Below are 25,816 nucleotides of genomic sequence, written 5' to 3' on the forward strand. Positions count from 1 at the left end.
CTGTGTCTTTAATAAAATGATTAAAGCGTGCCTGTAAAGTTTCATTCTGTTTTAATGTCATTTCTAGTGACGTGCTTGTTTATAGTTTAAAAAGACTGAATATTTCCAGCTGCAGGTTCAGCTCCAAACTGAAAAATGTTCCAACAATATAAAACAGGTTTTCTTAAAGGCACATACTCATAGAAGTTGGCATTTCTTTAGTTAGATGATAGAAAAGCACCATGAAATCTGACCGTTCCCATTTCAACTAACCAGAGAACTGCTGCAGTAAAAGCATGTGGTAGGTTACTGCAGATAAGTAGGTTTGAGGCCTGTGGTTATTTCACAGCTGCATTTTCTTTTTGTTCTTTATAGTATGTTTTATCATCACTGTGTTGTCTATAACTTTAATTCATTATAGTAATAATTTTTTAACCCTGAAAATGAAGACAAATCCTTCACTTTGCAAGTCTGGACCGACCTCACTACAGTGGGTGACCTCATCAAATCAAGACTCACTGAGGAAATCCTCCTGATGTTGGCTCAGAAGAGACACGTGAGTGAGCTGGACCCGTTCAGACGTTTTTGTGTCAAGTCCCTCCAGACGTCACTCGAATGCCTCTGGAATCATTTAGTCTTTGTTTACGGGTGGGGTCTGTCCAGGGACGAGGCTGATGTGGTTCCTTAACAGAAGAAGAAACAATGTTTTTCGGAAGTTTTTAATTCTTGAAAACGTATTTTAATTTTGGATAATTTCTTCAATATTAATTTGCCAGTTTTTTTTCTCTAAATATTAAACGCTCCCATGGTTCAGTTTGACCTTACTATTGTTTTTATAGCGTTTTATTTACCTGAGAACTTAATTCACCTTTATAGCTAATTGTCCATATGATTTCCAACTTTGGAAAGCACTTTACAGTTTTATGTAATTTTAAATAAGCTAATAGTAAACTAAAATTAAACACAGGTATATTTTTAGGTCTTTTACTTCAATTATAATCTGTTCATTTAGAATTGAATACTTTGTGGTTGATTTTGCTCTGGAATTATTTTACCACATCACAGACCAAACAAAGTAGTGGGAATATTTCCATCTCCATGTGTCCTGTAAGAGCTGTGCTCAGATTTATGTCAGGGAAAACTGTTTTCAGCAGCTGAGCCAAGCATCTTCCCATCAGGAAACGGCTTCTCTATGCAAAGAATGTTGTGCTCGTCTTCTTCTCCCTACCTGCATGGCCAGGTCAGAGGTCAAAGGCCTCACTTCTGCACCCCATGCTATTCAGCATTATTGTGGCTACTATTTCACACACAGAGACACAGAGGAGGCCATAGGAGAACATTCCACAACAGCAAAGGCCGGGGCGGTTTGAACATCCTGAGGAAACAACACTCACTTCCTGTCAAATTAAGCCAAGCCGATGACTGCTTGGTGTGATAACCGTCGTCACTGCCTTACCAATGAGCGGCTGAGCTAAAGCACCACGTTTATGTCCCGCTCCCGCCTCCCAGATCCTGACCAGCCACACGACCACACCAGCAGCCAGCTTTGTCACAAGCTTGTTAACCTCCAGGACAGCCAGCAGCGTTCCTAAGACAGCATGGGCCTCCCACAACGGCTCATCCTCACCCTCCTGTCCATCTGTGAGAATACTCACTTTTAATTTTATATAGAAACTTTTTTATTTGAGGATACAGTTGATGATTGTCTCTAACTTTGTGGTTTAAATTCTTTATTTCTTCCAAGACCTATACTCAGCAACCGTGGTGAACACACAGCAAGGTGAGTACCATTTAAGCTAAATGAGAGATTTAAATCCATGCTTAGACTTGATTTGCAGGAAACACAAGAGCTGAACAGGCTCTCAGAAAGAACCTGTTTTCATTGAGCTTATTGTTGACTTTCCATTTACTGGGTTGGCGTCAATCATCTATCTTCCACTAAGACTGTGGAAACAGTCTGAGTTGTTATCAGAGATTTCTGGTCTCTGCCATGGTGGAAAAGTTGCGACACAAAGCGTTGGGAACATGTTGGCGAGCGTTGTCACACACCTCCCTGTACTCTGAAGTTGGTTTGTGATGGAAGGCATGAGTCACTTTGGATCAGCTGTGCAGCTGTGCAGATTCACGTCTGACACAAGGCGTGTGTTATCAGCAGGTCCAAACTGGAAGTAAAACCCAGGTTTAAGTGGCTTTGTGGATGTGTTTGATGTATTTTTCTGAATCAGGTGTAGCTTTTGCAGTTGTTGGGCATTTTGGGTCATTTCTTAGGTGTGTTTGTGGAAATGTTCTGGGCAAAAAAGCTGAACCTCAAATCGCGCCTGATGAATCCATTGATGTGAGTGTTCGTGTGGTCGATAAGAACCACCTAGAGTGTGTAGATTCAAGTGTCTTATAGTGTTAAAGTCCTCAGTACGAGTAGAAACACACAAATAACCAGTTTTATTCGCTTCTTTCCAGATTGTGTCTGATGAAAGTGTTTTAACCTCCTAAGACCCGAACTCTTCCACCACATGCATTTTTAATTTCTCTTTGATATTTGGTCACATTGGGACCCAATGAATGTAAAAACAAAGAATCACCAGATTTTTTTTTTTTTTTTTACCTGATTTTTGTTCCTAAGAAAAATGAGAGTCACGTATGAGGATATTCGTTTAAAATTTTGATGAAACAGAGGCAGCATAATGTCCTCGTGAGTGGATATCAGGCCCGCGTAGAGCAAAATTTAGTAATTTGGTCTGGAGAACCCAAAATGTGATGTCCACATATGTGGACGCCAGGTCCTAGGAGGTTAAAGATCAGGAGAGGTAAATAATTTAACAAGACAATAGCCAAGACACACTACACTCTTAAATGAATAGATAGATAAAGACATAAAAGGTTTTTTTTTTTATTTAAAGTACATTTTTAGCAAATTTCACACACAGCTGGGTGTACAGGCGAGACACATTGTAGGAAATAAATACATACAGTACTAATAAATACATAATACACAATAAACACAATAATAAATACATCTTATAATGTGCAGTTTTTTTAAATACATCTCAGTCTTTTCATCTCCAGATTTACATGTACATAGTATTTTGCACTTTCCAGTGAAAAAAGCTCATTTAGGAGCTTCTGGCTGTGTGTATCTGTTTTCCTACACACAAAGGGAGAAAAACTGTTTTTACATCATTTTGGATTTTATGTCTTTTATTGTTTCTGCAATGATAATTTCGCCTCAATATTCACAAAGCCATTCAGTCCATTTTCAAATGTACTGCTTGCCATACGGCACATTATGTTTTTATGTTTTATACAAAATAAATCAGCTAAAGGGTTCATTTTTTTTGCTCTCCTCTTCTAATATTTTTCAGTACTCATATTTAAATACTTTGATTACTCAATTATTCTTTTATCCTTTTACTCATGTTGTCCTGTGCCCAAAAGCCATATAACTTAGAAACTGTGATTCTTAAAAGTGTGGTATGTATTGTCAACATGTAGAAAGTACCATATACAGATTTAAAATATCATGTCACATTTGACCTCTGACCTCTCTTTTAAAGGCAATAGACTGATCTTTAGGTCAAAGTGATAATAATGCTATACAGAGAGATTATTTGTATTGACAACATATACGATATATGGGGATTCTAAATATAATATTATATTTAAATTATATTTATATTCTAAATATCGCCTCTTATCCTCAGCTGGACCTGATTCCTCCTCTTTAAGGTCAAATAACCTTTCATTAAAAGTCCTTTATCTTTAAAACTTTGCTTAAAATGTTGTTGCCTTTGTTTCCATTGGCAACATTTAGGAAATGATACCGGTGTTTTAAATATCACATTATAGTTTGGATCCAATTATGTCACATTTGATCTCAGATCTCCCACCTGCCTTTCTTTGAAGCTGACCCCAAAATGTGTTATATCTTCATTTTAGGTTCTTCCTTCCCACTGTTTGAACAGGTACGACATCATAGAAGCGAAAACTGTTGTTTTAAACCAGACTATTTAAATAAAACTGAATTAAAATTTTTAGATATTTTGTGGATTAAAACATACAGTATTTCTTTATTTTCTATGTAGTAAAATATAAGAAAAATTAGTACTGCAGGATGTTATATCCAACTCAACATGTCAGTATTGTGACTCACTATCTGTATGGAGCACCAGCAGCAGATCTCTGCCCTGCATGCATGCTTTTTTCTCATCACCAGCTCTGCCAGTCCTGTTGAATGATGCTGGGCATGCTCCAGATTCATCACACCCTGAAATGGTGAAAGGTCCCCCGAGTAGCTGTTTGTCTAACAAAGTGCTTTTCCTGCCTTCTCAGGGTTTGTTTACTTCCTCTAAACAACACACTCTGAGTCACAGCAGCAGCCTGTTGTCTCTAATACTTGACCATATGGTGATCTAGTGGGGAGACTTCAACATACCTGTGCAGATGCTTTTTGTTTCTCATTACCTGCAGAAAAAAAACCACAGTTGTTAATTTAAAAGTCTTTTCCTCTCTGGTTGCAGATGAGACTAGGATGCAAAGTGTTGTCCCTAAAGATTTGCGAACATGAACACCTGTGTCCTGAGAATGACTCATTAGTTTTTACCTGTGAAACATAACTGAGTCATGGCTTTGGGACTAACTCCGGTGATTATCAAAGCTTTCCCATGCTGCTGTGTAAACGATGGCAGATGTAATTAAACCAGAAAAAAGGGGCTGAGAATTAAAAAGCATCACTAAAAGAAAACTGATTACACACACAAAACTAAACAAAACAAAGAAAATGAGTGTTTCACAAGGACAGAAATAAAGGAGCAAATACAAAAATGCACACGTATGATCCTGTAGTGTTTACAAAGTGATTCTTATCAGTTTTGTGAGTAAAAAATGGGGGAGGAGGAGTCACCTACCTTTGTTTTTTCACCCAAGAATTTTACACTCATACAATATGAATTGTTTGTATTTTGCATTGTCTCTTGTATGAGTCTCACATCCAGCCAGGACATAGCTACCAGTATGATGGCATTCCACAGAAAAACATCAGCTTCCTGAGCACGAAACTCGATACTGTGACAGCTGTTAAAGATGTTTTTGTTGTAGTTGTTGAAAATATATCAGCAAAATGACCTCCAGGGAGTGCCATTTTAAATAGGAAGTGATTGAACTGTGACTCAGAAGCTGGACAAAGAGGCTTAAAGGTTTGTCATTCTTGTTTGTAAAATTTAAAGCAAATGAAACCAGAAGCAGAGTTTGATTTTTTTGCAGCTCATCCCGGACGAGCCCCCAACCTGTCACTGCTCGGTTCTTAGGCTGTGGCATGAAAGTAAAGGACGCAGTGATGAACGGTGAACTTGTGAATCATGATAGATTAAATCAACCAAGAAGACAAATAGACTCATTTCCTTTTTCTTCCCTGGAACAAGTGGACTAAATGTTCTGGCTACCTCAGCCAAGTGTTGCCATGGTGCCTTCAGGGACACCTAAGTATAATCGTAACCCTGATGAAGGCCATTAGCTGAAATACATGTGCTACAAATGTTTCTGGAGCTTCACCCTCCACCTGAATTGTTTCAGTTTAATATGAACCCATTTGTGAGAAATCAAGCACCTACTGCACAGAAGCCCTGGGGAGAGGATTGTTTTTCCTCATAAGAGACAGCCAACCATTTTCTTCATCATTAGTCAGTTGTGTTGTGATTAAAATGTGACATGTTACTAACACAGACCTGTCATTATTCCCCCAAAGTCAATGTTAATTTATCTGTTATATAAGGAGGAATCCTGAGTTGATATTGTTCATATCAATGCTAATTCAGGATTTTCAAAATATTTTCAAAGAACGATAAATTCTGGACCTTTTACTGTTTCTTCTATATGATCATAATTGCTGTTTATTAGCTGTACTTCTCTCATTTTTGCAAAAATGGCAAAGCAAGCTGAGTATCTTTGGTTAAAGCTTAATATTTCTCCTTAACAGCTCCTGTAAATTTCAGCTCCTTTTAGAAAAAATTGCTCCTTTTCTAAAAAACAAATACATAATCAAACGTTTTGTTTTCACGGGGAGTTCTAAACACTAACAATCTCTCACTCCTGAGTCAAAACAAACATAACAGCATATAACTGTGTAACGCAAAGCAAGAAATCCACCAAGCATATCTATACTATGATGTGCTCGGGATAGATACATTGAGGAAAAACATAAATATTGTAAAACTAAATAGTAGTGAACTGTAACATAAGGTTCTTCATAAAGTAATATGTAGAATTTACTTTCAAATTAAATTAAAGTCAATTCAATTCAGAGTTATTTATAGTAGAACAAACTGTCTGAAGCCTGAGTTTTGGCTCATACTCTAAGCTCATTATCTGGAACTCTGGTGTATAATATGAGCTTACATCACAATATATATGTGACAGAAAATAAGAAGAGTGGACTGCACTGTACACTTCAACATGGCTGAACTCTCAAAGGAGTAAAATTAATATAAAAATGGTTTGAGGTTAAAAGTTTTAGGCTGAGGATATATGGTCGGATAAATGAGTTCTAACTGATTTTGTTAAATCTCATTTCATAGAATTCAAAATTCAAAGTGTCGAGCTAATCATTGAGCCCAGGAACGATGTGACTGCGGGGACCAATGTGACTCTGAGATGCCATGCCACAGTGAGCACGAGTACTGGCAAGGGGCTGATTCGTGAGTACACCATATTGAAGAATGACAAGATAGTGTACACCAAGACCATTGGCTCCTCTGAGGACTTCGTGTACCAGCTGCACAATGCCAGAGTCTTCAGCACAGGCTTGTATCAGTGCAAGCTAGACATCCAAGGCGACACCAAGTTGAGCAAAGCGCAAAGACTCAACGTACAAGGTGGGTTTGTTTTCATGCAAAGCTGCAGTATTATCAGATTATGATAGAGTTTTTGAATTCATGAGGATGTACTTATGAATTTATGAAAGAAAAATTAGTTTTTACACATTTTGCATTTTTTTTCTGTTTTATGACACATGACTGACATGCTTGCAATATTCTCCCTACACACTGGTCAGCTGTGGGAAGTTCACATCAAGCTCAGAACTATGCGCCAACAGCCCTGACATCATCTTAAATTATATATATGTGCTTTTAGTGTGGAGAGCAGAAGCCTGAAGCCGCAGTTATTGGGGACCTATTGGTCATTGTTTACAAGAAATGTGATGTCCATTTATGCTGGTACTTAAAGCTTTAAAAACTGACCCACTCGTGCCTTTCCATCTGGTGGACCGTACCAGCAGTCCTGCACAACAGCTTACAATAATTGTCAGGTGCAGAACAGTCCAAAAGCACAAGTTATGACATTGTTAGTGACATCACTGCTGGGGTAATTCTGTCCAGTTCTGACATCTCTGTTATATTATTGGTCACAATACAGCAAAAGTATCTCCATAAAGAGACTAACCTCAAATTTGACACCGGAGAAGTTACCTAATCAGTACACCCACCAAGGGAAAGCACCCAAAATCTTGGAGAAGAAATCCTCAAAATTGGCCAGACTGAGGTGGAAGAATTCTCTTAACAGGTAGAGATCTCCAGCAGAATCGCAGCCAGGGACGGGCAGCCATCTGCTGCGATTGGCTGGAAAAGAGAAGAAAGGAGAGCAGAGAGAGAAAAGCACAAAACAAGATCAGATTATGATCAAAAATCTTTTTAACCTTCGTGTGACACTGTGGATGTGTTTGAATGCAATACCAAGTACATGTGGGAGATCTGTCTGTTTATGTTTCCAGGACTCTCGCAGCCAGTTCTCCATCTTAATACGAACGTTGTTAATGAAGGGGAGGAGGTACAAGCCACCTGTATAGCTCCGGGTGAAATAGGGTCCTTCATCTTCTTCTTCTTCGATAATGATGAACAGATAAGCAGGGTGGAAGGAGTCTCCAACCAAGCAAAGACCACTTTCAGGTTAAGCGGTGCTGACATCCACAAAATTCACTGCTCCTACAAGATCCGCACAGCAGAGGACACCTTCCCTTCAACAAAAAGCAACAACGTCACTGTTTCAGTCAAAGGTCAGTAGCATTTTGAAACTGTGCTGCTTTTTGAAAGCACTGGTCTCACCTCAGTGCTTCATTTATTTTGTCTCCACAGAGCTTTCTATTACACCAGAACTGAAGATTTTCCCTGACTCCACAATCTATGAAGGAGACCACCTCAACATCTCGTGTAGTGCAAAAAATGTTCACTCCAGCTCTGAAGGTTACAAGCTATTCCTGAGCCAGGGCACCAAGCTTCTCAGGACTGGCAACTCTACAATAAACCACAACATGGTTGCAGTACCAAAGGCCTCTGAAGCGCTTACATTTGACTGCAGAGTGGTAGTGAGAAATGTGGAGAAATACTCTGAGAAGAAGATTTCAGTGGTTGGTAAGTGGACACAGGAAAGATGACCTCTGTAAACAGTTATCTGAAGCTTATTTTTTGGATGGCTGTAGGACCACTGGTTCATGGACTCAATATTTTGAATAATAAAGTATACTTTATTGATCTGCATTTAACCCATTCACTCAGTGAATGAGTAATTCATTCATTCACTGAGTGTGCTTGTATTACCGTCCCTACACACTGCTCCCTGCAGTACCTTACTCAGGGGTACCTCAGGGTAGAGTTTCAAACCCCCCACCATCCGATCATGGGGCCACCACCTTACCTACTGAGCTATCCCCACCCCCTAATGAAGCCCTAATGTTAGTGCTTTGGCTGTGCAATTAATGCAACTTTGTAGCCATTTGCTATTTCAGTAATAATAATATGCACTTTAGCACACTAATGGTCTTTTAAAATAGTTTAAGCATTTTTTGTGTTACTGCATTAATGTTTGCAAAAATGTATCCATCTAGACGCTGACTTGGTGTGTTTTGTAAACCTATCCACAGAGCTCTTCTCAGTGCCCAGTCTCACCATGTCTCCCACTGAAGTCTTTCAAGGGCAAATTATGACATTGACCTGCAACAGTGATCGTTTTGCCTCTCAAAGAATCAACAGGGAGGATTTGGAGTACACTCTTTATCCATCTAAAAACTTACCAAGCTCTGGTAAACCTGGAGTATTTAATGTGAAGGCCCTGCAGAATGATTTCAACTACACCTGCTCAGCTGAAGCCAAAGGCATCAAGAAAGATAGCAAAACCCTGATGATTCGTCCTAAAGGTGAGTTTTCTTTATCTCTGTTTGGGTCCAGGGTATAGTGCACACTGATGCCCTTCTGGTCCTTCAGTGCATAAATGTGTCAATAAATAGCTTCATCTCTAAATGCACTGATGTGTCCATGTGGCACAGGCAGTATAGCAGGTTGTCCCTCGTCTTCAAGTAGCTTTGCGTGATGTGTGCAGAGACAATGTGTGAGTCCTGGTAAATGTGGTCTAATGGTTCATCAGACTAAATTGTTATGTCAGTGCAGTCAAGTCCATTTTACATACAAGTCATGATAGGACTCCTTCTACATTGGTGCTGGCCCAGCTCTTGTATTACAGTTATCAGTTATCACCTGAATTAAGAGAAATCAAATTTCAGTAAAAAAACAAAACAAAAGCTACTAGCTGCTTAAATAAATGAACAAATAAAAATAATAAAGTGCATCGCCAATTTAATAGACTACGCTTATTCCCATGGCATCAGATACTTTTGTCAAATCGCTGCCTGACACTCGTAGTTTAGACAGATCAGTTACTCCTAAATCATCACTTAAGGACAATGTTAAGGACCATTTAAATGCACAGAGAAAGCCTTGTTTTTCAATGTGTGAGGTACTAAACCAAGCCTTTTGTTAAACCTAATGCCTGAACCTAAGTAAGTTCTCAACATAAAACTCCCGAACAGGACATGAGCTGCGTTCTCCAAGCTGGCAAACCTGTGACTCGCCACCATCACCCAGGAGAACTGTTTTCTCTGTTTTCACATTACTCCATCAAGGCAATAATGCCAAAGGATAATAATGGAATAATAATAATGGTAACACTGGAAACTAGAACCAAGAATCTTGGCTATAAAACCTGACTTGAAAATAAAATATAAAATATACTTCAGGGGGAAAAAAATCTGAGAAATCTGAAATGTAGAAATTGTCAGGAAACGTTTGCTGTGTATCATTTTAAAAAAAAAAAAATCAAAAATGAATCAGAGTTTACTGTGATTGATTGTAATCCAGCTGTTTGTCTTCAGCTAACCATGGCAGTTAGTGGAGGCGGCTGGCTCACGATTTTGTATTTATTTCACTGTGAATAACCGGATGCATCAAAATCTCCTTATTTTGCTGTTTTTACAAATTTAACCACACTGACAGTAACTAAAATTCAATTTAGATTTTAAGCAATAAAAACTACCAGTGTGTAAATCGGCAAACCCATTCTGAGACATGAAAATGAACCGAAAACAGTCATTTAAAAATATTGTTTTATTGCAGTCATAGCTCTTAATAAAAGCTGATAAAAAAAATTCTTCCTTTCTTAGTATTATTACAACATCGTCGTATCCAGTTTGATAGCTGGAGTTGGGCCCAGTTATCAAACAGGCTGCTAGTCCAACAAAGGGCTAACACAAAAACACAAACAACCATTCAGGTTCACAAAATTAAAAATCACCTTTTAATCAGCAAGGAGACTTTCATTAAATTGTGAATAATTTATGTTTCTACACTATGACACAAATAGCCACTATTTAAGCCTTCAGCAGCAACTTTTGTTTTACTTTTTCAGTTCATAAAGTCTGTGCTCTGTTTCTCCTCTGTAGTTCATGTCTCTGCTCTAAAGATTTCAATTGAGGACAAGGTGATCCTGAAAAAGAGCTTCACCATCTTGTGTCAGTCGAATGGCAGCCTGCCGATAAACTACACCCTGTTTAAGGATAACGTCCAAGTGGGCACAAAAGTCATCCGAGAGCAAAATCGACAAGCTGTCTTTATGGATGTCATCAATGAGCCTGGTGAAAGACAGTACAGGTGTGAGGCGAAGAATAGTCTCCATTCCAACAAAACTGGCTCCAGTCAACACCTCAGCGTGAATGTCATCGGTAAATATTTAAGCCTAACTGATTTTTTTTGTTCGTTTCTTTACATTTTTTTTTAAATAAAAGATGAGAGATGAGAATATATGTAGAACATTTGGGATAAAGGGTGGAAACCAACAGAAAGAGCTAGCCTGGCTCTGTCTTTAAAGGGAATTTTGTCCTCTGTAAAATATCACTTTGACCACCAGGTGGCAGTGTTTTAAAAGTGGGCACATTAAGATGTTTTTGGATTCATTCGATTTTTAACTTTGAACGTTTATCGTTAATTCCACCTCTATTTTCTCGAGAAGCTTTGCTCGGGGTGACATTGTAAATAAGAACTTATTGTTAATGATTTGTCTGGTTAATTGAAGCCCGCATTTACTCACTGCAACACATTTTGGCATTAAGCGGTATAACATGAAAGGACCACCCAACCCTAACTCTATTGTGTGTGTATTTGAAGAGATAGTGTGTATCTCTTCAAATCAGTACACACACAGTTTGAACTTGCATCCTGTTCAAACTTTTAGTTACATTTACAACAAGAAACGGTGTCCTTCCTGTTTAATCTGCACAAAAACCACTGTAAACACTGTAAGCTTAAGTTCTTGTTTTAAAGCCAAAGTAAAACTTTACAATGCTGCCTAATCTCACCTCTTTGCTTCCATGTTTTGTTCTCCCAGTGCCTTTGAGCCAAATGACTCTGGCCGTCATCCCTTCTTCACTAGAACTCTCAGAGGGAGAAGAACTCACTTTCATATGTAGTGTTAATGGCACAGGGCCAGTCACCTTTAAGTGGTACCGAACCGGCAGTGTAGTACCGTTGCAAACCAACACCACCACAGAGACCTACTCAAACTTGGAGATAAAACCAGTCTCCAAAAATGACAGTGACGAGTACTACTGTGAGGCTTCCAACGGCGCCAACAAGGTCAGAAGTGAGAACGTAAATGTACAAGGTGAGACTGAGCTCAGCAGGCATCACCCTGCTCTTATTGGTCGTACAGTATTTTATTTCAATGTCAGAAACAGCCCCAAACCACGACCTTTTCTTCAGTCTAACCAAGTCTTCAGTCCTGCAGGAAATTTATTTTGCATTGCAATACCACAAGTAGCCAGTAGGACAGAAAGGCAGCTAAGGTGGATGGATTCACTATGACTTTAGCCAGTTAGTTTAGCACATGTTCTGTCCCAGACAGTGTTGGGGAGTAACGGAATACATGTACCGGCGTTACATATTTAAAATACAAAATATGAGTAACTTTATTTACCATTTAAAAGGTGGTATTCAGAATACAGTTACTTTGTTGAAATAAAGGGATTACACGGCGGTCTTTTCCTGTTTCATATGTTAGGCTGTCTCCTCTCTATTTTTGGTAATTCCACGCCGGTGGAAACAAAACACGCAATAACAGAGTGCCTGAGTCCAATCTCGGGGCCCATGTCACCTCTACTTGCGGCCCGTATAATGATGTAATGAAATATTTTTTTAAATTATTGCTCAAACAATTATTTAATATGAAGGCAATAGGCAGAGTGTTACAGGCATAGCCCTAAAGAATGTAGTCTCATGGGCAGTGCAGCCCAGTTGTAAGTGAGTTATCAAGACTTAACTGTACACTGTGTTCGTGTTTTCCTCCGAAACAATAAGTTCTGTTGGAGCAGCTTTTCTTCGCCTCTCTCTGTCTCTCCCTAGCAAAGTTGACCCAGACAACAAAGTAAAGCTAGTTTTTGGTTACGAGCCCGACATGGAACATGAAGCATTAGCCAGAGGTCCCTTTACTGTGGTTCGGAGCCGCGGACCTGATTTATATATGCGCGGAATAGTTTTCTACACGGGATCACTGCAAAAAGTGCAGCCTTACCTAATGTCCACCTACTGTTACACATCTATATTAAGATTTCAAGATCTAGTTGGTATTGGTAAAAGTAATAAATCACACAGCAATAGTACATTCATGTAGATGTAAAAAGCTTGATAATATATTAAGTAATCCAAAGTATTCAGAATACGCTACTCTCATTGAGTAATGTAACTGAATACATTATAAAAAACATTTTGGGGCATGTATTCTGAATTTTGACTTGATGATAGTAAAAGCTGACAAAGATGTCTCCAGATCTGCAGATGGATATTTCAGACTGCACACACTGACTGTCCTGCAAACGCACATTTCCATCTCCTGTAATGCTTAGAAAGAGGAACGGTTTAAACGTGGAAGGTTTCCAAACAAACAAACAAAAACAATGATCATTGTATTCATCTACCTTTAACCCCATCTTAGCACCTTCTTCTCCTTCATAAGCTGCTGTTTTTTCCCTTTTATGTTCTTTTGTGTTACTGACTTCACCTCCCATCTGTGTCTCTCTACAGTATTCATGGCACCGTGGAAAAAAGGGTTGATTGTCGTGGCCTGTCTGCTGCTGCTGCTGCTGCTAGTTCTGCTCTTGGTGGCGAGCATGCTGAACATCAAATCTAAGAGAGGTAGAGAGACTTACAATCCTCCAGCAACTCAGGCCTCTGTTGTCTATGTATGACAACCAACCGTCCTTCGCCTTTTTCCCTCTGCTCCCCTCACTTGTCCTCTCTTATTGTAGATAGAAGAGAAGCAGCTGCTGAACTGTCGGTGTGAGTTATCATGAATACTTGCTTCCTCTGAATGTCACAGATATTGCAGATGTTAGTTTTATTCGCTCATGGCTCGGGTCCTGTAGTAGTGTTTGGTGTCTCTAAAGAACTATACTGGTTGTTGTGCATATTAGTGTGGTTAAAATAACAAAAAGATCATGTGTTACAAAGTTTAAAGGAGATCTTTTGTTTGTCTGAAGCAAGCTTCTTCAACTCCTCCTTCTTAAATTCAACCGTCTTCTGATTGGCTGCTCCTCGAAAATAGAAGATTTAAACAGCAGGTGGGTGTGGCTTCTGTGCTCACACCCACAGCATTGAATCTGAAAATTACCTGGACAGAGACTGACCTTACTATTTGAAAATCTGGCTATGTTTCACATGAACATCAATAATGATATTGATGAGGATAATGAGGAAGAGTGTAATAGATCGCCTTTAATGTCCAAGAATATCCTTATCTCTGAATAGTACCCTACCTACATCGGCTGTAATAAGCCATCATACAAACATCTAATACAGCACGTGCTTTATTATTCTGGTCTATGTTTAAAAGAAATCACAAATACACTAACTGTTAATTAAAAAACACCAATACTATAAACCCTGGTAGAAAATGAATGAAACTACGAGCTTAAACAATCACAGCACATATCCTGCGCTTTGTTTTGGGTTTTTGTTTTAGCCAGTTTTCCAAAAAGTCAATTTTTTTCAATTACTCTTATTAAATCTGCTTATTCAGGCATGGTTGATTTTTATAAAGAAAACGTGTGCAGGCAAGAAGCAGGCTGTAAGCTAGAGAACAAATGACCACAACATGCAGAACCACCTCTATAGTTTTGTTTTTATGTATGTTGCTATGGTGATTAGTGGAATTTGTTTGATTTCTTTTTGAATTCACTGCTGCCTGAGCTAACTTTATTTTCACCATTTCTCAGAAAGCCTTCGAGCCCTAAATCAGATGACCCTTTAACAGTGAATCTAACCCACGACACAGACGTTTATAATGCAGCCACAGGTAGATTGGTTTTACTTTTCTCCTGTGTGTCACTAACTGGCCTCATTAGTCATTATGCTACCATCCAATAATCCTTCCCCTCACTCGCACAATCGTAGCCTGCAGCATGTAACCCACACCCCCCAATGATCCATGTTCTACTATGCATGCATGGCTCCTGCAAAGGAGACCTGGTTACCTTTTGTTTGTGGTACAGTCTGTGTTGCCCTTCTGTTCATGTTCACATGTTTGAGTGTGTTGTCTGTCTTTGCTGTCACTGTTTTTAGTATTTTAGTTGGAAATGTTTGTGTCTAAGCAGAGGCAGGAAATGTAGGATTTTGCTGCAGGAAGTAAACAGCCTTAGGTGCATGCTGGGTGATAGTGAAGTCACATGGCAGGGCACTGATTGTCACACTTGTTGCAAACTGCTCAGCGCGCCCGTTATCATCTTCTTCCAGACGCAGTGTCTTTCTTTGATGGCAAGGAGGGGAGAGTGACCAATGGGACGCGACATAGCGTGGCGTCGGTACCTGCTGACATCAGCAACAGGAGCAGCTACAGTATCCCAGCCACAGTGTAGAGATGCCCCAGCAGTGGGCGGAGGGACATTGATGCAATGTTTACTTACTCTGAAGGAAAAGGAAGTTCACAGAAAGACATTTCAGGATGAATACGAGCAAAAGTAATCCTGTTAATAATGCTAATTTTTTAGGACATTATAGACAGATATTTTCTCACTACAAAGGAGGCTAAAAAACTACACTCACTGCTCCCTCTCCCCTCCTCCTGCCACCTAAATGGCCTCTGAATTTATACCAAACATTATCGTGTCTGGCTGTTTGTTTCTTTGCTCACTGTGTCTGTCTGCAGTTGCACGACTACAACTCTACTTTGCTCTACTTGTCTCAAATGCATTTTTAAAATCGGGCTGATTTGTAAATACGCTTTATTATACTCACAGGAAACGTGTGTATATACTTTTGGTTGATCCCTTTTCTGACTGGAAGAGAGACTTGTAGAATAAATATAATGGTTTAATTTAGAGGTGTGTTGGTGCCCTTTATTCGTTATACTTCTTTTTTTCCTGCTCATCTGAGGATACATTTGTGTAAAAATGTCCAAGAATAATATTTATTATTATCATACATGCATAGTGTTTGGTTATCCTATACCCAAGGCAAAAAAAAAATCAACATTAATATCTGAGAAAGAATGTGTGCAACAGAGACTTCCTTGAAAAACTGAAACAATGGAGTCTGCAAGAGACTTCCTATGTTGGAGCAGAGCACGCTCACGGGGATCGTTGCTGATAAAAACCAGTGTTGGTGAGGAGGGTTGGAGCTTATTTTGTTTCAGCCCAGGCAAGTTTGAATGAGTGCAGTAGGTGGAGGAAATTAATCACACAAGCTTTGGTTTACCAACTGGGAAGTTGTTTTTGCTTTTCAGCCGCTGCTGAATTAACAACCTATTGTTTACGAAGCAGTAAAAGATTTCTGTGTGCTCCAGATGAGAATCTAAAATCTGCTGCTTTTGTTACGGTTTCAATCTCCCCAGTGGGCCAAGCTGAGGGAGTGTGCCGCCAAAAGTTTATCTCATTATCTCTTCTGACCATGTGAAAACATGAAGGGAGATTTGGGGAAATGCATTTATTCTCATTCTTGACAAGACTTAGATGGGGAGGCTGGTAACTCTGTGTGTGAGGCTACCAGCCGCACACCCAACAGCAACAAGGAGATCAAAAAGTAATGAACCACACCTGTGGTTATGTAATGTAGGCGTTTACTACTAGTTACCTATTAAGGTATGTTTTTTTATTCTTACTGGTGCACATTTTTTGTTACTTTAATTTTGGCGGATGACTAATAACCTGTAATCAATTAAGCAGTCAATCAATCTGCCTGTCTGCTTTACAGTGAAGGTGGACAGAGCTGAAGTCAGCGTGTGGAGTAAACGGAAACCTGAAACAGGTGAGATACGAACATCATCACTGTTTAATGCTCTGACATGATTTCATTTAAAATGAGTTAAATTTAGAGAGAAAGTTCCCACCTGACCCCCTCAGAAACAGCTTATTCTTTTTAAAATAACTTTACCCCTTTTGTCTCACTTTATGACAGCTGTCCATTATGAAGTTTATAAAAAAGACTGATTGTGACACATGGTGTGAAAATGATTTGGTTGCAGCTCTGAACAGAGCTTACATCTGTTTTTCAGCCCTGAACATTTTATGTGGATATCCCACATTCTTCTGAAGCTATGAGGCCTGAAACAATAACACGAATTAAAAAAATAAAAATCCAAATTTAAACCCACACCATTATACTTTGCATGGTTTCTCCAAAGCAGGGGTCTCGAACTCCAGGCCTGTCCTGCAGGTTTTAGATCGTGCCCTGGGTCAACACACCTGGATCAAATAATTAGTTCATTACCAGGCCTCTGGAGAACTTCAAGACATGTTGAGGAGGTAATTTAGCCATTTGAATCAGCTGTTTTGGATCAAGGACACATGTAAACCCTACAGGACACCGGCCCTCGAGGCCTGGAGTTCGAGACCCCTGCTCTAAAGTGCAGAATTTATTCTAGAAAAAAAAGAAGAAGAAGGTCACGTGGTCAGATGATCCTTCTACTAAAAATGTACCTCTCAAAGGAATTTAAGCCTTACAAAGTAGGTTTTCCTGGTGTAGTTGGGAGTAGCTGGAATTGTGTAGCCATCCTCCAGATTTATACCACAGCTTTTTTCCAGCCTGGCTTCATAGCTATAGCATTGCAAGATGAAAGTGAAATAGTTCAATTCAATTCAATTCAATTCAATTTTATTTATATAGCACCAAATCACAACAAAAGTCGCCTCAAGGCGCTTCATAGATACAGAGAAAAACCCAACAATCATATGAGTTCAGTGTGTTAAAGATTTTTTTATTGGTGCAGAAAGCGATGATGAGATCAGCGAGGTGTCCAACGAGCCTAACGTGGAGTACACGGAGGTGGTGCACGCCCGGTCAACAGATCCTGCCAGAGGTCAGCAGTGCACGAACACAGAAGGGAAATAATCCAGTATTTATTTTAAAAAATGAAACAACTGTGCGAGAAGACACATTAGGACACAGACTTAGGCATACAATACTTATAGAAACAAGGCCGGTCGTCAGGAATATTAGGAAGCTATTATGTGCGATGTGAATGAAGAGGGAAAAGAGGGGTGAAATAAATACAATAACAAATAGAGAAAATAAGTAAATAATAAATAAATGGCTTAATATATAATAATATGCAGCTTTACACAAAATGTTTTTTAAACCTTTTGTTGGTCTGTCCTTGTTCCTTTCTTCGCAGTTTCCCCAAACCTCCTGAAAAAAGTCATTTTCACCGCTTTATGCACTTCCTTTATAGTTGATAAGAGCAACCAACGCGTACTAGGAGGGGTCTAATTACCCATAATTAATACATCTCCAGGTTGCTGTAAATGCAGAGATAACTGCTGGGATTTCCACAATCATTGCAGACCTTATAAACAGGAAGGGTTTAACTAAACGCCAGAGTGATTTCTGCTTCTTCTTCTTCCTCGTGGTCTTGTGCTCAAGGTCCCATCGGACCTGAGATGGCAGTTGGAGTGTGACATAACCTGCCTATTTATAGATCACAGAGACAGTATCTGCTAAAGTTTGTCTTTTGATGCTCAGGCAGACTAATGTGTTTCTTTTGACTTTAACAGTTCCACTGAGAAAAGGCACAGACACAGTTTACAGTGAGCTCCAAAACTCTCCAAATGGTGAGTTTGATCTTTGAAGCAGCTCTCGTTATTTATTTTTGTAATTATGATTTTACATTTTAACTTTAGATTTGTTTATATAACTACAAAGGGATTTATTTTTATTTTTTTACCAAACTTTTCAATTTGCTTCAGCTTTTGAAACTGTTTTAGCATCTTTCAGCTCATTCTTTTGGTTTCCTAACCAGCTCAGATAAGCTGCTTTTGAAAGTGAATATGGAAAACTGGAAAAACCTATTTCATTAAAAAAAAATTATGTTTAATTTGCCCCTATAATTATTTATAATTAAGTAGATGTTTATTCAAATTTGATGGATTTGTTCATTCTCAGATGAAAAACAGCAGAACCATCTGTCATGGAAAATGAGTTTTTGTCACTTCAGTTTTTTGTTAGAAAGGACTCTCGCTGTGAGACAGTCGATGTATTCTTAATAAAATGAAAAGGCATTTTATCCCACTAATATGTGTTTTTCTCTAAATGTTATCAGGCAGTAGGCTAAAATTTGAACAGCAATTTATTTATTTTTTATTTTCACCATCTCACCATCCACAGATGAACCTCTCTCACACTGCTTAACTTAATCTGTGAGAAACTATTCAGAAAGTTAGTTTCACAATGGTGCTGCTCAGCAGTCTGATGTCTTCCTTAAGAGTTTGTGATATGGAGGGCTAAAACTGCCAACATCAAATAAATAATAGGTACATAAAGAATAATAAGCACATACTAAAGAATGATATGCCAGAATATCCACCGTAAATAATAATTAATGTAAGAGTTAATTAATTTGAGATATTTACAATATTTTAGTTGCCTTTAAAAAATGGAGCCATCAAAAAATTTTAAACATTTAAATTAGGCCTGTGCTGTATTATGAATAATATGTTCACTGTTTTATTGTTGCTCTCAGACTCTACTGACACAAACAATAATTTTACTCTTCAGCCGATATCAGTTGACAGTCTGCTCTTTCTTTGTTCTGCTTGCTTTTGTTGTTAGGGTTTTCCACAAAATTTGGGGAAAATACAAAAAATTGTTACAAAAACACAAAAATGTGAATAAATATATGTGGAAATTGTGGGATAAATAAATCCAGACATTCATTAAACATACATACAAATTAAAAACGAAAAATATCAGTATTGTAAAGACCTGCAGTTCTGGTCCTCTGTAGTATGGAAACCTCCCAATGAAAGCCAGTGTTGTTCTGAGTCTATATAATTAGGCTTTGGTTATCAGCCTATTGATTGTTTAATCATATAAGCTTATTATCTGGTTGTGCTGCTTCTGAGTGACAAATAATGAGATAATGCAGCTTTAAAACCTGCAGTCTGATTTTATTAGAGACTCTTCAGATCTAACCAAATATCATTTGAAGATTAAAAACTTCCATTACTCATAGAAAGACAGCTTACCCCTTCCAGCTACACAACCATGACCATATCCTGTTACTACTGGCAGGGACTTCCTGTTATTAGAACAGCAGCCAGACGCTGCATGTCTCTATCAAGAAGTCCATCGGAGTCCTAATGTTTCCTGTCCAGCACTGATAAAAGACGATGAGAGAAGAATCTTTAAAAGAGAGAATGTGGTAGATATCGATTTGGATGACTGAGACTGAACTTATAGGCTGAAACAAAGGCTTTTGCAGAGGAAGAACGAATGAGTCAGCAAGGTCACCCAGGTCAACATAACTGCCAAATGACTAATGAATGACGCTGAGGTCAGCCAGTGACTGAGCAGTGTACACACCCAACCAATGCACATTTAACCACTGATACTATTTCCTGCAGGTGCTGCTGATCCCCCCGACTATGTGAGTAATTATCTGCACAGTCACACTCGTCTTCAGACGTCTTTGGTGGGATTGTTGGCAAGAGAGCACATGTTTCACTTTTTATTACTGCCTGTGACCTGTTTATACGCCCTTATATTAAGTATACAAATACATGACATCCACCCATCCATTGATTCTCTTCCTCTTATCCTTATCAAGGTTGTGATAGGCTGGAGCATGTCCCAGTTATCATAGCAAGACAAATACAAGACATGTAACAGTAATCTCGTGTTTTTTTTAGTGTTTTCAAAAGCAGAGTCCATGTTTAATTTGATAACAGGAGTTCCTTCAGTCTTGTACATCACGTCATTTCCAGAAACATCCATTGTGTTTACTGTACTTTATACGCTCAGGAATATAAAAACATAGAAGTTTCTGGCACCTGCTTCCAAGGTGCACAGATGAGATGATGAAGTCTGGAGACTTGTCATGTGTATGAGCTGAGGTGTTTTAGCTTGTCGCCTTCACCAGAATCATCACGAGGCAAAATCATTTTAAATAGATTTGCTATGTCATACATGGATCTGCCACTGAGTCTGGGTGGCCTTTGGGAGCCTTTGGAAGCAGACCTATCAACTTCAAGTGGTGCAAAACTTCAACAGCACGCTTCAGTTGCACTTCAACGATTTACGGAACAAAATGGTGCCACCCAGGTTTTCTATTGGACCCCTTTCCATGGCCTGAAGCCACATGACTGCTGTAGATGCCCAGCCCATCCTTAGATATGGCAGAGGACGTATATGACTTGTTCTTTTCTATTTTTATGACGGCCCTGAAGCACTTCAGTCAAACAATTAAATACTTCTATAAAAGTGCTGCTGGAGTTTTAACCTCTTCACTTCCTCAGTATCACACACGGATTAATGCATCCGTAATCTTCTTAAGATTGCATCTAAATTTGATGAGGTATTATGAGTTATAAATGCATTGAATGTATTCACTTCACTTGTTACATTCAAGTGTTAAAAGCCTCAGTATTGCACACTGAGTGTATGAGTTCATGATAATGGCGGGTACAGCTCGTCAGTTGAATCATGCATAAGCACCTGTGGAGTGATGATTAGTACTGGTGCTGTATATTTTTATGCATTAATGAATGATTCATGCTTTTATCTTCTTCTGGAAGTGACACAAGATGAGAAGCAGTATAAGTTTATCTTCATTTTATTGCACACTTGTATTTTTCTGCCAGTGGGTAAAATAGTCACCACAGTTTTATATAGTAACTCATGTAATGTATCCTTCTGCTCTCGGTGACCCTCTGCAGGCCGATAATCCAGAGAGAGGGAAACGGCTGTCAAAGTTTCCAGACGAGAACAAAAGCATTTGGGCCGGGGCTTCCTTCCCTATCAGGCAGTCAGATCAGGCGCTGCGGTCCAGTCAAATTACCTTCAATCCCATCTCAGCCAACATACTGTCTCCCACTGAGCTCTAAACATACCACTGATGGCCGCGCTATTTGTCCTTAAATGGTGCTCAAGGCGGTTAAACTGGGGAATTTGAAGAATAAACTGAGGATGTGACATCACTGTCTAAAAGTGGCTAATTTCTCATTGTTGTGTGTTCTGGATAGCAGATTTGGTTTGCTCAGGTCAGAATATTTGGTAGACAATTTGCAGTTTTTGCTTTTGGTATCTGTTATGATGCATAAAATCCACATAAGCATAAAACATAAAATCAGATTTGAAAGTATCATATCTTATTTGCAGCCACGATCAAATACTGCTTTGTGTTGTGTATTTAATAATCAGAATCTTTATTGTCTTTGCTTGTGTGTCTGCAGGGTTCGGTAGAATACGCTGAGCTCAACCGTGAACAATTTGAGATTAGTCAGTACGATCCACAGGTCCACAGCTACCAGGACCTCCCTGAGCCAGTGGACTAATAAGATCACAGCTGTCTCTCCAGTCTTCTCGTACTGCTGTGCTGTTTTTGTTGAGCTTTTTTTTTTTTGTTTTTTAATGAGCATGCATGAGTATGACATTTGTTATCAGAAATATGTCTCTCTGTCACATACAAAGATACCAATGCGATGTAAAGGGAGTTCAGGTAAAATGAGGTTAACTCTAAACGAAAAAGAAACACACAAATGTTCAAAAAAATGCATCGCAGTTATGTGTACAGATGCTACTTTTTTTGTTGTTCCCTCCTTTTTCTTATTTTACTTTTTCATTTTCAAAAATGAGAAAGTGGAATTTAAAACCAAAGATTTAAGTTGTTCATATTAAAAAACAAACAAACCCACATTACAGTTTTGGCACTGTGTAACAACTGTCATTATGGCACTGCACCGCTAGGGGGTGTCTTTACACTATTGTGGTAGCAGGGGAGACCCTTACACTGGACTGTCTGCAGCCAGTGCAGAAGAGCATGCTGCTCTCTTCTCACCTGATATCAGAAAGACCTTGTAACGGGCGGGTGCAGACATCTACCTGACCCCGGGACATGTATGGCCGGATTGTCTAGAGCCGTGGAGAACTTTCCACTATCGACTTCTTACTGTTAATGCCAAATAAAAGCCCGGTGTCCTACCTGCCTGACTGGACTTCCATGCTACACTCCCACTGGGCCTGCTAGCTGCTCCTCCCTCACCACACATGTTACTCTTACATGTACAGTTTCAGTTCTTAAAAATTCATGCATGCATAATCATTAAAAGCAATGTATATATCCTTTTAAATTTTTCCTGTTTTTTGACTTAATCATTTTTAATTTCATGTTGATTTGTAATTTCCCACCATCAAAAAAATATAGATTTTCAAAACAGCATCCTCCATATTCTTTATTTTAAAGGTATGTTTTATATAAATATCCCGACCTTCTTACCTATCTTGAAATCTCGGCATTTAGCCGTGGTTCAGGAGGTAGAGCGGGTCGCCTGCTAATGAACTTGTCTGTGGTTTGATCTCTGGTTTCTTTTGCATGTCAGAGCATCCTCGGGCATGACCCCTAGTTTGCCCTGATACATCGACTGAAGTGTGTGTGAATGTTAGGTTAGGGGAGGAAATGGTTGTATGAACACGGTGGATAAATGTCACCTTCAGGGGCATCAACATTTCACTGGCGCCGAATGTAACGATGATGTTTAAGAATGATATTAATATAATATTAATAATAACATGTGTTAAATAAAAGTTTAATTGATCTTTTATACAGCTTTGTACACTTGTGGATTCAGACTCCACCTTCCTGTACAGTATTTTTATTGTTTATCTCATTTGCCAAAATGAGTAAAGCCCCTGCTGCCAGCTACTACAGTTGTGACTTTACATTATGATACAAACAAATGGGTGTCAAATATGTGAAAAAGCCCAGTTAAAGGGTTCTGGCCCAACATGTTTAGCTTCAGTGTGTTTGGCATTTATTCTCTGAAGCTCTACTAGAGTAAAAAAAATACCCATTTTTATTATGATTCAAATAAAATATTCACAAAGTGGTGCAATCGCCTCAGTTTGAGTGTGTTGTATGAAATCAAGCCTAACAGCTCTAATCATTGTTTTCTCAAATAAGTAATTTCCACTAGAGTTCGCCATTGCACCAGTGGGGTGAGTCTTTCTTTTCTTTACAGTTTGTTACTTGGTTCCACCTTGTGGCAGTGAGTTACAGTGAAAACCAGAAGCATGACTGTAGTTCGATCTGTGGGGGCAGAGATGGTCCTAGCCCCTTTGGTGCCCTGGGCGAACACACACACACACACACACACACACACACACACACACACACACACACACACACACACATATATTAAGGGTTGTAGATGAACATATTTTATAATGAAAACTGTTGTAGGAACTATACTGAATTTAACCAGATAAACATTATATATACAGTATCTCACAAAAGTGAGAACACCCCTCACATTTTTTAAAATATTTTGTTATATCTTTTCATGGGACAATTGAAGATATGACACTTTGATACAATGTAAAGTAGTCAGTGTACAGCTTGTACAACATTGTAAATTTGCTGTCCCCTCTAAATAACTCAACACACAGCCATTATTGCCTAAATCGCTGGCAACAAAAGTGAGTACACTCCTAAGTGTAAATGTCTATAAAGTTCGCTGACCCGTAATGAGTCACCATGTTAGTTTCTTACTGACAGCTCCAGAACTAAGTACAAACAGCACTAAACATTTGACTCAAAGATAGAGGAATGCGAGGAACAAAAAAGTGCACTAGTTTATTTGTAGTTTCAGCATTTCACAGATTTAACAAAGAAGGTCAACAAACAACTCAGGTACGGGTAGAGGAAGGCAGCACTTGCGTTTGGAGCAGATTTCTTGGCAGATGAGAACATTCATGCTGATGGACATCATCCAAATGACTTCTAGGTTAACAGAAAATGCTAATCAAAGCTAATATCAGAATAAACATGGGCCAAGTTAGCAACTGTTAAAAGAATAAAATCCACACCACTTCTGATATCATCTAGATGCCACAAAAGATGTCTCCAGGCACTGCTCCCTTTACGTTGCCCACGCGCTCAGTTGCGCACGGCTGACACAGTCTCCACGCACAGAAAATCTGCACTGAATCGACAATAAAATGAACACATAACAATTCATTCTGTACTATTTTGCAGTGCGAGTCAGTGAGTGACGGGTGACTGGCTGCTCCAGCCAAGGATGCGATTCGCATACGTATGTACGCAGCTAATCAAAGTCATTGACGGGCTATGACAGCATCTTACCGCGGTAAAGTGAGCCGTCATTTGTGAGCCGCGGTCAAGCCAGCCGCCTCCTATCCGCAGCATAAATTTCCTTGCGCTTTTACACCAGTCTTTACGGTAGCGCCTTTTCGCTTTGTATAAAAATTCATTAAAAATCGTCCTGAGTAGTTGATGTCCAACTTTCAACACATCCCTTCTCTGGGACACCTACTGTACCTGTGTGCCAAGTTTCATCCAGATTTACTGTAGAATTTGTCAGAAATTAAAGGAAACTTATATTCAATTCAATACAGTCAATACAATATAATTATGTCAATTTTCAAAAATTCATTAAAAATCATCCTGAGTAGTTGAGGTCCAACTTTCAACAGATTCCTTCTCTGGGACACCTACTGTACCTCTGGGCCAGGTTTCATCTCAATCTGCTGCATCAATAATTGTTTAATATTGATGGATCAAAAGTGCTGCTGAGAGAGTCATGACAGTGACTATAAAGAGACAGCATATTTGCTTTTCTTCACTGACTCGCTCTGAAATCCAGATTTTAATTTTGGAATATTAGGTGTACTTGTGGTTCCTATAGAATTTTAAGGTTGAACGGTAATCAGAGTCTTCATCTCTTAGACCTCTCTTCTGTGGATGCAGCTCACATCATTCTGTACAATACGATCATTTTTAATTCTACAACTGTTTATAATCTGCATAGTTCACATTTCTGTATAGCTGTATATCTCATATTCTGTATAGTTTTTTTTATTTCATATTCTGTATAGTTTTTTATATTTATATCCTGTTCATAGCCTGTACATAGTTTGTACTCACTACAGCCTGTAACTATACTTATAGTTATAGCATATTCATAACATACCTTCATACCGTGTACATTGTAACATACCATAATAGACCCATTTCTGTAATATACTTA

General features: G+C 38.9%; 1 protein-coding gene across 6 annotated transcripts; it reads left to right on the plus strand.

Annotated features, from left to right (window-relative positions):
- The first annotated feature begins 1,491 nt into the window (after positions 1-1,491).
- pecam1b (platelet and endothelial cell adhesion molecule 1b) lies at positions 1,492-23,651 on the plus strand. 6 transcript variants are annotated; one of them, XM_086296975.1, is made up of 16 exons: positions 1,492-1,620; positions 1,724-1,759; positions 6,546-6,842; positions 7,739-8,020; positions 8,100-8,375; positions 8,885-9,157; positions 10,736-11,014; positions 11,677-11,952; positions 13,368-13,478; positions 13,592-13,622; positions 14,558-14,637; positions 16,530-16,583; positions 17,545-17,634; positions 18,329-18,385; positions 20,177-20,199; positions 22,004-23,651. In XM_086296975.1, the coding sequence occupies exons 1-16, from the start codon at positions 1,578-1,580 to the stop codon at positions 22,103-22,105; spliced, it is 2,310 nt and encodes a 769-aa protein (XP_086153101.1). In that variant the 5' UTR covers positions 1,492-1,577; the 3' UTR covers positions 22,106-23,651. The 6 variants fall into 6 exon arrangements, 5 of the variants coding, with proteins under 5 accessions (XP_086153101.1, XP_086153100.1, XP_086153102.1 ...); XM_086296974.1 differs by lacking the exon at positions 22,004-23,651 and having other exon boundaries at positions 20,177-21,991; XM_086296976.1 differs by lacking the exons at positions 13,592-13,622; positions 14,558-14,637.
- The last annotated feature ends 2,165 nt before the right edge of the window (positions 23,652-25,816 follow it).

This window comes from Aulonocara sp. 'chitande type north' Nkhata Bay, linkage group LG6 (assembly GCF_057382095.1).
Source record: "Aulonocara sp. 'chitande type north' Nkhata Bay isolate Kocher_YH1m ecotype deep benthic linkage group LG6, A_spYH_male_GT1.1, whole genome shotgun sequence".
Lineage (NCBI taxonomy): Eukaryota > Metazoa > Chordata > Actinopteri > Cichliformes > Cichlidae > Aulonocara > Aulonocara sp. 'chitande type north' Nkhata Bay.

What these genes read in the sequence shown, in the direction of transcription:
- pecam1b (XM_086296974.1), top strand. Translation starts at nt 1,578, where the DNA reads ATGGGCCTCCCACAACGGCTCATCCTCACCCTCCTGTCCATCT. An exon ending in CGTGGTGAACACACAGCAAG is followed by an intron (nt 1,760 to 6,545) that starts GTGAGTACCATT and finishes CTCATTTCATAG; the next exon opens with AATTCAAAATTCAAAGTGTC. An exon ending in CGTCACTGTTTCAGTCAAAG is followed by an intron (nt 8,021 to 8,099) that starts GTCAGTAGCATT and finishes TTGTCTCCACAG; the next exon opens with AGCTTTCTATTACACCAGAA.